The sequence below is a fragment of the Sander vitreus genome, chromosome 8, assembly GCF_031162955.1.
Source record: "Sander vitreus isolate 19-12246 chromosome 8, sanVit1, whole genome shotgun sequence".
In the NCBI taxonomy this organism is placed as follows: Eukaryota; Metazoa; Chordata; class Actinopteri; order Perciformes; family Percidae; genus Sander; species Sander vitreus.
In genome coordinates this window covers 17768747-17782080 of record NC_135862.1, presented here as the reverse complement: position 1 = coordinate 17782080, position 13334 = coordinate 17768747, and the positions used below count along the sequence as shown (strand labels likewise).

The 13334-nt window shown below is 41.7% G+C and overlaps 1 protein-coding gene across 1 annotated transcript; it reads left to right on the top strand.

Annotated features, from left to right (window-relative positions):
• The first annotated feature begins 5080 nt into the window (after positions 1 to 5080).
• Positions 5081 to 12913, top strand: LOC144522300 (tripartite motif-containing protein 14). Its single transcript, XM_078257258.1, has 7 exons — positions 5081 to 5369; positions 6522 to 7486; positions 7613 to 7708; positions 10317 to 10565; positions 10673 to 10695; positions 11757 to 11911; positions 12075 to 12913. Exons 1-7 carry the CDS (start codon positions 5141 to 5143, stop codon positions 12617 to 12619), a joined length of 2262 nt encoding a protein of 753 aa, XP_078113384.1. The 5' UTR covers positions 5081 to 5140; the 3' UTR covers positions 12620 to 12913.
• Positions 12914 to 13334: the final 421 nt, after the last annotated feature.

The window sequence follows — 13334 nt, the reverse complement described above, 5'->3', positions numbered from 1 at the left end:
TACAGGCTGTGTGTCCGTGAAAACTACCGTCCCCTTCTACGGAAACGAGACAGGTCAACCGTAGTACGTCTTTAAGACCCGAGTCCTCTACGATGCTGACAGGTCTGCAGTTAGTTGCCACCCGTTTTGCAAAAGCTGTAGTCATTTTTTGGGATTTGGTTTCATCCACTGGTCGGCAAGTACCATGCTAGCGGTAGCATCACGTTAACTGTACTACTATGCTTAACTCGTAGGTGGTAGCTCAAGCTTGACGTGCTTCGGTGATATTTTAATTCGGCTTTACACAACGTGCATATGGCTTTCGACTTGTCTACGAGCCGTCCGGGAGTTTTGGAAAATAAAAAGCTCCATTCAGAGTTATTGCTGCTGTCTTTCTCCATCATGCCTGCAGCCTGCAACAGCAGGATGTGTTACGAGGAAGTGGCAGCTTGATGATAAGTAACGGTGCTGCAAAGGGTCAAAATAGTAGCCGGTTAGGCACGACGCAAAGCCGAGTGAAGTGTAAAATAAATTAATAAATGCCGGCATGCGATTAAAAAAAAGAATTGCGTCGCCTCTTAATCGCATTGCGATTAACGCTGACAGCCCTATATATATATATATATATATATATATATATATATATATATATATATATCACAGCCAATCTAAAGAATAAATCCGTTCCCATTTAGCCCACATACCGTTCAAGCAGTTTTAGTAGACCCAGAAGGAAGCAGCTCCGAGCATGCAAACCACAGCAGCTATCAGTGTTACTTGCTTCTCATTCACGGTGTTCAACCGGCAAGGTGGAGGATAACCCGCCAACCGAAGATCTACCTCTGGAGTAGAATAGACCATTATAATGGCATTGCTGACCTGGGGCAAAAGATTTACACTGTGCTGCAATAAGATCTGTGTCTCTTGTATCAGAGGTATAAGTATAATTATAAGTATTAGAGGTATAATCTAGGATTTACAAGCTATATTTAAAAATAGAATAGTTAAGCACTGTAACAATGAAATAAGCAGCAAATTGTATACAAGCTTTTTGGCATCAAAGAATGTGCAGGATACCAGGTATAATATACATTTTGACATTAAATTTACACATGACAACAAGTGGGAACAAATACAATTAACAGCAGGAAATCTGGCTGTAGAGAACACAGCCAATCAGAATGTCTGGAGTGGTTGGGGTCTGCGTGGTGTAGTGGGCAAAGAATTGCAGGACAGTCTAAGTAATGATAATCAGTGTTTCAAGCCTGACTACTGCACCTGTATAAAGGACAAACAACCTCACCATTCCATATCCATCCAAGGAGCTGCCCTCAAGGCAGAGTCAGGTGGAATAAAAAATTAAAAAAAAAAAAAAGTAATTTCCACAGTGAACAGTGTGGATTGGGTGAGTGTAGTCTGGTACTTCTGGCTTCTTGATGTTATTGACTGCAGGATAAAGAAAGTGTTCCAGTTGTCAGTGATGCTGGGGTGTCAGTAGTCAGCTTAGGTTGAAGGGGTCAGCTGTGGGTCCCTCTCAGCTGTGCAGCGCATTTTTCCGCCTTCACGGTCAGATGCTCCTTTCAGGTAACACGTAACGTTACAGATCTGTCATTCCATTTGAAGGGCATAAGGCCATACACATCTACTTAAAAAAAATATCCAACTTACTTTGAACAATGGTCTTCAGGAACAGGTCTCTAAAACGTGCTTTATCCCCTACACCAGTCGAGGTTGTATTAATGGAAAGGTGATTAGAGAAGATACGCTGAAGCATTCACCACACTGTTGTCTTTAGGTCCCTCCCACATTTGATAGCCAAAAACCGAAGCTGAAAATCCAAATAAGTGTTACAAATTACATTTCTCTGAAGCTTCTCATACATAAATATAAAATGTGACAGGCTGTGGATTCAGACTGTAGAATATGCAGTGTACAATCTTAATTTGACTTTTATAAACGAAAGCAGCACACTTACAAATCGTTCCTGGAGCTCTTTATCCTGCCTCAGACTGTTGTCAAGCAACGCCAAATCTTCCTCGGTGTCTAGGGGGAGTAACAGATCCCCTGGCAGGGAAAACTCTCCAACAGACACATTGGCACTGAAATGTTGCAGCATAGTGTCCATTTTGTTGTCCATGCTGCGCACAATATCGCCAAAGTCTCCAAGACGTCACAGCATTAGGGTCTGATCTGCACCTACAGGGGTTCCCAGAATAAAAGAATAAAGTAGTCAGTCCGGGGGCCTGTTGCACAAAAGCAGAATGAAGAAATCCAGGATAACTGAAAAAGCGCAGCTTGACTTAGTGTGGTCCTCTCATCGCGGCTTAATCGGTTGCACGTTTGCCGAGCCAGGATGAGAAGCTGAAGCTATGTCAAGCCAGGTGTAGATAGCTAAGTGCACGTCCACGGCTTTCTTAACTAGACCACGGTATCGATCACAGATGTACTGATGCAGAAATGGAGAAGATGCGTGCGGCATATGTTTCACCCGCTGAGCAGCAGCTTTTAATGGAAAATTACGCGGAGGTGAAACATTTAATATGCAAAAAGGGAAATAGGCTACGGCTGTTGTTATCAGACAGAGAGAAAAAGCCCAACAGACAATAGCGGACCGACTGAATGCGTAAGGATTTAAAAAATGTACTTACTAGTCACTCCACATTTTTACAAAGTTGTGCACTCTGTTTTAATTGCTTTTAATATACTTGTTTTATGTGTGTGTTCTCTTGTGAGGCAAACAGATCCACCTGTCAACTGTCAAGCCATTAAGCCTGTGCACCTCGGTGTGTTAAATTTGTTAATGATAGGCTATGACGAGACGGCACCACCGTCATCAACGCTGATATCAACATGCACTATCGTTGACAAAAAAGACTTGTAACACTAAAATGTAGTTGAACAAAAACTCTTTATTTGCATTGCCTTCCACCTTTTCTTTCCGCCCCCTCGGTCTCTCTCTCTATGTATCTCTCCACACACACTGGTGGTTAACACAGCTTTTTGCTGATTGGCTCTCATAACGGGCGGTAGCACACTGCCATGAGTCCATGAGGCAAATGACTGATTAGGGACCGTTCAGTATTTATGGAATGGACCACTGGAGGAAAGTAGGGGAGGGTCATGTCTTTTTATTCTTTGTTGAGGGGAGGGTCATCCAATTATTTTTTTGTCTAGGGGGGAGGGTTACCCAACTTTTGTATTCATGAGAACAGCAACATTTCAAAGTGGCTTGTTTGGTGCATATTTATCCATGTAGCTCCATGTAGCTCTCTCAGTCTCGGCCCCTATCGCTAGCAGATAGGTGCCTCCCTGTTTAGTCAGCCAGACAATTTGAACTGTAGCTTTAGAGACTGTGGGATTTCCAAAACTGAATAAATCCCGCTCGCACATATAAACACAAAACTGCTTTGCTAGCTCCATCGTGTTGTAACTAAGACATCTGATGAAAAAATAATTGTATTCATTAGTACGGTTGCCGTACTGTTTAGTTCAAAAACATCCAAAACACCGTACGAAAACATAATGGACCAGATGCAAGCTTTTATTTTGAAAAGTCAAAGCTTGCGGACAGCACCAAGCCAGGAGGGCATGAGATGGGAGGTATCCTGGCTGCAGCATGGATGTATTAAGAGAACGGGCTGCAGCGATACCCGACTCAAATATCCTTTCGGTCCCGGTGATATTATATATAAACGACAGCCTTTTCAAGGCATTTGAAAAGGAAGGAGTGGTAGCATGCAAACTCCCAAATTGACGCTCGTCTGAGAAATGTAGTTTTGGATAATGTTCAGCTTTGGCAGGTTTACCTATATGCTAAAATATACAATGACTGAGGAAGCCTAGTGACGAGTCCATAGCAACCAGTGTTGAATTTGTTATTACCCAGTGTGCGTTGCTGAATGGTCTCAATGTTTTATTGTTTTATTTCATGTGAATACTAGTTTACTAGATGAGTAACTTAGTATTTGAAGTAATGCAGTAATGCAGGAAGTGTGCATTTAGTTTACATGCTTATTGTGTTTCCACAATGTTAGTGAGTAAATCTACTGAAATGGCCACCACACCATAACAAAGGAGTGTGATGTGTAAGATGAGAATGCAGAGGTTTAGTCATGGCTGTAAAAAGCAATGGCCAAGCGCAAACAAGCACAGAAGGTATCAATACATTGTTGTGGAGGGTCATCCCCTTTTTTCCATATCATTTTGAAGGGTCATCCAAAATGTATTGCTGGTGAAGGGAGGGTCTATTTTGACTAAAGTTCCCGAAACTCCTCCGGTGGCTCCTGAAATAAATAACGAACAGTCCCTTACTCCACATTTTAATTGTGATATTTTGTGATTTAAATTCTGAATCTGCAACGTTCTCTGTCAAGTAAATGTAATTTAGTAGTGCAATGTCTTCCTCTGAAGTAGAAGTAGCCATGTAGTAGGCTATACAGTGGAGTTGCATATTAAGTGATTTGGGCTCCTTCTGTAAGTAATTTTGGGGTATAATTTGGTTCTGGAGAATGCTACAAGCAGCAATACCACCGACCAAGCAATCGGCCCATTCCAAACAGGTTAATACTTCTTCCGCAAATTTTACAAATCCATGGACTGTACCCAAGGGGGTAAGCTTCTCCTCGGACCGCAAACCTCCTATGGAGATTGTGTCATAACCACGCGACTTACTGTCGCATAGTAGAGGAATTACCGTATAGTATAGGAGAAGCTCGCAGACAGTTTCGACTTACATTAGCTGTTTAATTACTAATGTTAACTAGCATTTTAGTTAGCAATAATTAGCCTGTGTCCATGTTATCTCCTTACATATACCTAAGCTCTCCGTCTCTGCAAGATTGAGAATGATTGAGATTTCTCTTGGCACAGCTACCAGACAATCTTACAACTTTCAGACAGGTTGCTCACGTCACATTTACGTCGTCTCTCTCAGTTGGAGGCTGCGCAGTAACGCTCGGCGCTCACCGGAAAAGTGCTTCTAATATCCTTCACTTGTCTCCGTCCAGAGCAACGGGATTTGTTGGTCCATTCTTATATAGTGTCTCTGTACCTTTAAGACATGCACTACCGGGAGGGGGAGCTTGATTCAAACATGATGTAGCCCCGCCTCTGCTGCTTGGCATCGCGGAAACAGAAACTTCAAAAATTCAGCCAAAACAAAATGGGAGCGTCGTTGGACACTCCGGCGAGGTGTCCTCTGTGCAACGAGCTGACCCGGGACCCCATCACTCTGAAATGTAACCACCGGTTCTGCCAACGGTGTATCGGAGACTTGTGGAGTGTTACCCCGAACGGGCCGTACCACTGCCCGGAGTGGAGGTGTAAAACAGTGTACCAGACTCTGCCGTTTCCCAACAACAGTCGATGGGCTCAGCCTCGCAGCGCTGCAGGTAACTTACAGTTAACTTTAAAACTGTGTGGCTTGTTATCGGGCGGTGAAAAAAACAGGGTTAGAGGTTTAACAGTTTATGAAGTGGCCGAATACACAAGTGAAGATGTGACTGGCAGTTAAAAAGTTCTAGCTGACTTAACGTTAGTGGTCTATAATGTTAGCTAGCTACCTCTCATTAACGTGGCTCCACTTGAACAACGTTGGCTAACGTAACGTTATATTCAAACTGGCATATCCCCTAGGCTAGTAGTCAATTTTCTTTTCTTTTAGGTGGTTGCTAATGCTAACTAGCTAACATTATCCCGTAGCTACTTGAGTATTTGTATTTCTGGCACCCTAATAAAAAAAAATATATAATAGTCTTGACTTCTTCACCGGAAAATGCCATTCCATGCATCCACGTCCTTAACGTTTTACGTTTTAATCACAATCACATTTTTAAAATGCACAAGTTCGTAGCTAAGTATTTTAAAGGTTAGTAACGTTAATGTTCTGTTTTTGTTTACATTGTTAAGATCTCTCCAAAGTTTATGGTTTTCTTAAGCAAATAGTGAGTGGGGGTAAAGGTCTGACTCATTTTTGACATGCGTCTATCAGTATGTGCTCATGCAGTTTTTCTGTGGTTAGCATAAATCAGCAGTTTTTCTTTGGCCTCTTACCCTTTCTGCATTATAGAATTTGTGTTTCACTGCTTAACTTATGACTGATGCCACAGGAATTTAAGCAGCGACTTTAAATCACAAATGCACACAGTCATTTTAAGTTTAATACTAATGGTGAGGTTTTTGTGTTGATACTGACCTTAATAAGTGGATCAGGTATCAGCCATGACATGACCAAACTAAGTACAGTTTCTTAGGCAAATATCATCAATAAAATTAAGTGTTTTCACTACCAGTTACATGTCAGTCAGTTATAGCCCAGTGATAGCTTTCCTAAGTGAGCTTACAAGGCAACATAGTAACTCACAGAAGTGTGATCGAGTTCGAAAGTCACTGCTTGAAGTGGAACTGCTCGGTGGGCAGTAAAAGTTAACCGCAGTTGTGCTCGGCAGAAGGCACCTTGTAGGTGTTTTTGAAGTATTGCTGTAAAAGTGCAAATCAAACTTCCCTCTGACAAATTTAGCTTTGTTTGTATTCTATTTTCAAAGGCACATCCAGTAATGATGAACAAAACACATTTGACTCCACATTGCGGAGGCCCTCACTCACCAGCCGACTTCTCGGGAAGAGAAAAGCCAGCACACCTGTATCAGAGCAACCTGACACAAAGCGGTCAACTGTGGCATCTCCCTGTGAACGGTCCAATGACACCGACACTGCCACCACTTCCTTCTCAGATAAACCTGGACAGTCGACTAGTGTGGAGACATCCAAGAAAGCAGTGCACCTAGAATCTACACAGTCGGAGAGTGGTGATGACACATCCTCCAGTGACAAGTCTGATGGTAAGGCAGTACCTGCAAGTGATGTGCCAAATGACATCTCAATCCAGCAGAACCAGCATACATCAGTAGACGTTATCTCATTGGATGACTCTGACACATCCAATGAAGTAGATATATGTGATGCACCTGCTCTTGCAACTCCCAAGAAAGACACACAAGTGACAGGAATTCATGTGTCGCCAAAGATACCTGCCACATCTGCCAACTCTGATTCCTTTCCTGGGGTCTCAACTCCTGGTAAAGGAAAGTCTTGTATACACCATGTCAGCAAGTCTCCCCTGATATCCACCAAACATCCTGTTGATGCTCCAGGATCCCCAATTCGTGTTGCCATCTTCCCGGGGTCAGAGAGCCAAAATGCCACCCCTGTGCGCTGCCATTATTGCCCTAAAACTAGGTATCAGTCCGCTGTTAAGACCTGTCTGGTGTGCGGAGCTTCCATGTGTATAGAGCACCTGCGTCCCCACCTGGACTCCCCTGTTTTCCAGAATCACACCCTGGTCCCTCCCATGGAGGATATTTCTCCCTGGAGGTGCCAGGAGCACCAGGAGATAAACCGTATCTACTGTCAGCAGTGTGGAGTGTGTGTGTGCACAGTGTGTACTGTCATAGGCTCACACCGCAACCACGTCTGCATTAGCATCAGGGAGGCAGAGATGGAGCTCAGGGTAAGTGGTGAACACTACGTATACTGTAGATACACTGTAATTGTGGGTAAAGTTGAGATAGATGTAAACATAGCCATAGCAATAAATAAGTGTTTTTTTTAAATCTCTGTGCACGTTTTTCTCCAGGGGAACCTAAAAGAAGAAATTAAGCAACTACAGGGAGCTGAGCAGGAAGTTAAGAACCGGGTGACTGAACTCGCACAGAAGAAAGATACCTTCAGAGTAAGTAGTTTAAGTATATATTTTTTTAATTAATATTTTTGACAGACAGTACAACCTATGTCACCATCACAACTAACAAGACATCTATATCATCCACTGTCCCATTTTTAAGAATACAGAAAGAAGAAGAAGAAAAAAAAAAAGACATCATGTGCCTTACATTGCATTACATTATTCTACCAGTCAAACACTATATTGGATTGGATCAGAACAGGTGCCTTATATTCAGACAGACAACCCCTCTATTGCCATCAGGAAGGAGCCCCAGACTTGATTAAAGATATCCTCTCTCCCCATTACTCTGTGACTCGCTCATACGTAGCCATTCTTGTCATTTGTTCAGTCCATTACCTAAAACGGCACAGAGTAGATGACTTCCAGTGCCTCAGAATTATTCTACATCCTGTTGTAGTAGCCAGACGTATCCATAGTCTTTGTCTTCCGATCAGAGTGTTATTGTCTGGCAGCAGACCCAGAATACACAGAGCTGGGGTCTTGGTGAGTTGAAATCCGAATAGATCATTCAAGAAGGTAACCACCCTATCCCACAAATGTGCTCACAAGAATACAACATGTGTATCAGAGTACCCACTTCCTTCTCACACCTCCAACACGTGTTACTGTCCTTAAGTTTTAGTTTGGCCATTTTACTGGGGGTCCAGTGGTTTCTGTTAAGTCATTTGTACTGAATAAACTGAGCCTGTGCTTCACGAGAACAGTTATGCCAGGACGCAACCAACTTCATCCATCTATCGGCTAAGATCTGTTCGCCCACATCTTTCTCCCAGCACAGTCTCAACCCCTCATGTGGGGTGGACGAGTCTCCCTGAAAATCTCATAAAATTTAGAGGCTCCACATTTTTTATATTTAGTTACCTGGACTAACTCCTGAATCCTGGTCACGGGGTCAGGGTTCTTCCCCCGAGTAGCTTTAATGCAGTGCCCAATTTGTAGGAATTTCCAAAAGTCCTCTTGTGTAAGGGAGTGTATTCTTGCTTAATTTCATCAAATGACCTCAATCCATTTTCGCTAAGCAAGTCACAAATCAAGTTTATTCCAGCTTTTGCCCATTTCTCCCACATAATAGATTTTTTGCCAATTGATATTTTTTTGTTCTACCAAATAGAAGATTTAGGGGTAAGATGTGGGCTACATTTTATATGTTGATGAGCACTCATCCAGGTTTCCTGTACAAAGGTCAAAACTGGGTCCTTAAAGGGTACCGGTCTTCCCATCTGAGTAAGAAACGCCTCAAGGGAGGTTGGAGCCACCAGTTCCTCTTCTATTTTAACCCAGGAAGGCACCTGCTCCCGCAAATTATTTATCTTAGCTAATTGTTAGAGTGAAAAAGCATAATGATACCACTCTATTTTAGACAATGATAAGCCTCCACTTTCTTTGGCCGCATATAATTTTGATCGGTTAAAGCTTGGTGTTTTGCCTGCCCATATATAACTCTCCACGACAGTATTGTATAGTTTCAAGAGGCTAGGGGGAAAACTTAATGGAAGCATGTACAGAATATATTGGATTTTCGGGGAGATGATCATCTTGACAAAGTTAATCCTACCTAACAAAGATATGTTCAATTTAGCCCAGTTTTGTAAGAGAGGCTGAATAGCCTGAATAACCGGAGAAATGTTAGATTGCATCATTTTGTCCAATCCTGTTGTCAATTTGATCCCTAAATAGGTCAGGCCTGCTGGCATCCACTTGTACTGCCATGATTCCCTAATGTCCGGAGGACATATTTTAGAGATAGGCATGGCCTCTGACTTAGCCCAGTTAATTGTGTAGCCAGAGATTTCTGAAAATGCGTCAATAATGGAAGAGATCCTGGATACTGCTGTGTTTGGGTGACTTGTAATCAAAAGAATGTCATCAGCGTACAAAAAAAGCTTATGTACTTCACGGCCCATTTGAACCCCTTTTAATGTCTTTACTTTCCCGCAATGCAATTGCCAGTGGTTCCAGAAATAAGGTGTTTAGTTTAGAATTACAAGATAACATTTTTTTTCTTTCTCTGACTCAAGGTGATGTACATGTTTTTACAAATGTGCAGATTAACCTGCATGTTTTGAAGGGAAAACAGTTACAGAATACATAATGTAGCTCTGTATTGAGATTATAGTTTTGCTGGTAAGCATGATCAGCTATAAATGGAAGAAATTTCTACAGTCATGTGAACCACGCACACTGTTTCATTAAAGACTTGGAAGACTTGTCCTCATACAAATTAATTGAATTCTTAAATTAGAGAAGAGTTGAATGTGTTAAGGATGGTTCATTTATCATTGATATATGGTGATCTCCATGGTACAATCTGAATTGTGAGTTGAGGACATGGTTACACATGTAGTTAATTGCACATTCAAGATTTATGAAAGTCGGATTCATAAAATAAATTAGCAGTGTTAAAATGTTTTACTATTTAAAGTTGGTTTGATGTCCATCCTTTTTGAGAAAACGATCTTAAATACAGATTTTTACAATCCTTTTCTTTTTGTGTGGTAGACCAATAATTTGACATCAGAGTCCTCTAACTTCAATGAGAAGAGCCTTTTAGGTGATTAGGCAATTTAGAGTATTGTACATTGTGTCTGTCCAGGTGGTTTTGAGTGAGGCTCGAACGGGGGTGCAGCAGCAGTACGGAGCCATCCGAGAGGCCCTGGAGCAGGAGGAGCAATTAGCTCTTCAGTGTGTGACAAAGGAGGAGAACAGGGTTCTGGGGGGACTAGAGGAGAAACTCGGCCACCTCCGGAGCTCCCTGCAATCCATCCAGCAAGGCCTTCACACCCTGGAGGAACTGGCTGATGCAAAGGGAGACAAACGCATTATGGACCAGGTCTTCATTATGGTGTGTTGGATGTTAGGAGAAGAACCCATTTGTTTTGTATATAATCTACTGTTGGCTTATGGACACTAACACAAGAAAATGTCTTTTTCTTCTTTCTGACATGACAGGAATACAGCAAGGTAGCCCAACTGTAAGTGATTTCCTCTCAATTTTTACCTAGTTGCTTGTAAAGAGGTGATTTGTGAACATTTTATTGAAGTCCCTAAAGTGTTCACCCTTCTTACAAAGAAACACATTTCTCACCTACCTCTAGTGGTGTGTAGCCATGCAGAAGTCAGTGTCAAGGTTTTGAGACATCCGTCTCTGCATCCAGTCATAACATTTGTTAAACTGAATTTTGTTTTTGGCGCTGACAGCATTGCAGAATTACATTATAAAAAATTCAATGGCATTGTTCCTTAAAAGAATCAGTGCCCCTGTTACTCTGGACATTCATCAACAGTTTGACCTGGAACTACTTTCTTCTGCAGAAATAGTCTCTGAAATCTGTTGACAATGTGTTCTGTGGATTATCCAGAGATAATCAGGGGAATTGAATTTTTTTTAAAGTGAAATTGTAGCGCTTTGAGTACAAACAAAATTATATTCAACTTCAATATATGAGTTGCAGCACAAATCTCAGACAAAACTGCATGGCTGGATACCACAAGACGTAGTTGAGAATTTTCTTTTAAAATTTTGGCGAACAAACCCTTTTAACAGTTGTCTCTGTATGAAACTGTACTCAAATACATGTAGAAAAATAAGTTAAGTACATTTTTATGAACGAGCCATAATTTCTGCTCCTTTTTTTAACTAGGTTATAGATCAAAAATAAATAAAATGTTTTTTTATGTTGACCGGCATATTACTAATGACAGCTGCAATGTGTTGGGGCTGATGTATAATGTGGTTTTTGTGTCCTTTTTTTTCACAGCTTTATCCAGTCTTGCTAAGTTTGCTAAAATATGAATGGCTACTTTTAAGTAACTACTGAATATTTACCAGAGTGTGCTTGTTTGCTGGTTTGTATTTGTTTATGTATGTTTTACTTATTTTCTTATTTAATATTTGGGCAACTGTCAACTTACTTTGCTGTCAGTTTTTTTTGTTTATGTGTAACTGTCCATATACCTCCTTGAGGTCATTAAGGAATAAGGAAGTTTAATAGTCTTAAATCTTTATGCTTTACACTCTGATTGTCTCCACTAGGGCTAGTAGCATGGGGAGCAGTGTGGACCAGTTCGAGGCTCCAGAGGAAGTGGATCAGGCTCGCCTGAAATGTCTGCAGAGGTGGACCAAGAAACGTCTGGACACAGTCGTCATCACTGTGCCAGGCAAATACAGAGACCTCTACAGACTGCTATGTGAGACAAGTGGTGTTGTTACCAACGCCTGTTTACTTTCCACTCACTTATGAATCACAGCTAAATAAACCAAATGACTAAATGCATCCTGTAGGCCAAAAGGTGGCATATTCAATTAGTCTGCTCAGCTAAATTCTTCTTTAACTTCCTTTCCTGTGTACAGATGGCACCACCCCTTTCTTGGATGCAGATACAGCCCACCCCAAGCTGCAGCTGTCTGATAACAACAGGATGGTGACCTACAGCGAATCCCAGCAGGCCTATACAGAGCATGAGGCTCGCTTCAGCTCCTTCCCACAGGTCCTGGCCTCCTGTTCCCTGGAGGGGGGGTGCTGGTACTGGGAGGTGAATGTGTCTATGCATGAGGGTCGCTGGAAGGTGGGGCTGTGTGAGGGTCAGATGGAGAGGAAAGGCCAAAAGGACAACTCTCGTCTGGGCTTCAACTCATACTCCTGGTGCCTGGCCTGTGACAAAAAGAAGATGGAAGCTCTGCACAACAAGGTGGCGGTTCCTGTGGATGCAGACGGGCTGCAGAGGTTAGGAGTGTTCCTCGACTTTGAGGAGGGTATTCTATCATTCTTTAACGTGACACCAGGGGGCAGTCTAGCTTTAATGCATTCATACAAGCACAGCTTCACTGACCCTCTGTACCCAGCCTTGTCTGTGTCTAAAACACACCTGGCCATCTGTGATCTGTTTCAGTCATAAACCATGCAATACTGCTATGTCAATTGAGCTGGAAATGTACAGAATACATGGCAGCGCAGTGATGTTTTTATATGTAAAAACAATTTCATCATTAAAAAAATTACTAATCTGTAAAATTCTCTATGCACTGTATATAATGCCCTACTTTTGCAAAAAAGCATCAAATGGGATGTTATATACATTTATATCGTGGTAGTACTGGAATTGTACCATAATGGAGACCATTATACACTTTTACATGCAGCATATTTTTGTAACAGGATTTTAAGTTTCATATGCTTCTGATTTTACATTGTCAAATTTTACATTGTTACTGATTTTACAAATGAGCAAGTTTTTACATGGGATGAATGTTATCAGTGCAAATCAATAAGAAGTTGATTGATATTTCCATTTTGAATGTTTTGAAAATGTTCCAAATTTTCTTGATGTCTTAACGTTTTACAGTAATAAAATGTCAAAGTTTCAAAAGCAAAGTAAAACCTGCACTATGTCTTGCCTTTATACCTCTTATTTGCGTTTAAATAGAAACACAGGTGTGTGGGAGTGGGTGGTGTGTGCCCCCCCTCCCCCCACTGTCCCCGCAGCATGTGAGCATTACTGACAACAAATTCCGAATACCCTCTCAGATCGCTACAGTTGTTAAATTGCTTTCCTACTTCTAAACTTTGAGGCTCATTTATTCTGACTGGTGGTTTGTGTGGTTGACGTTCAG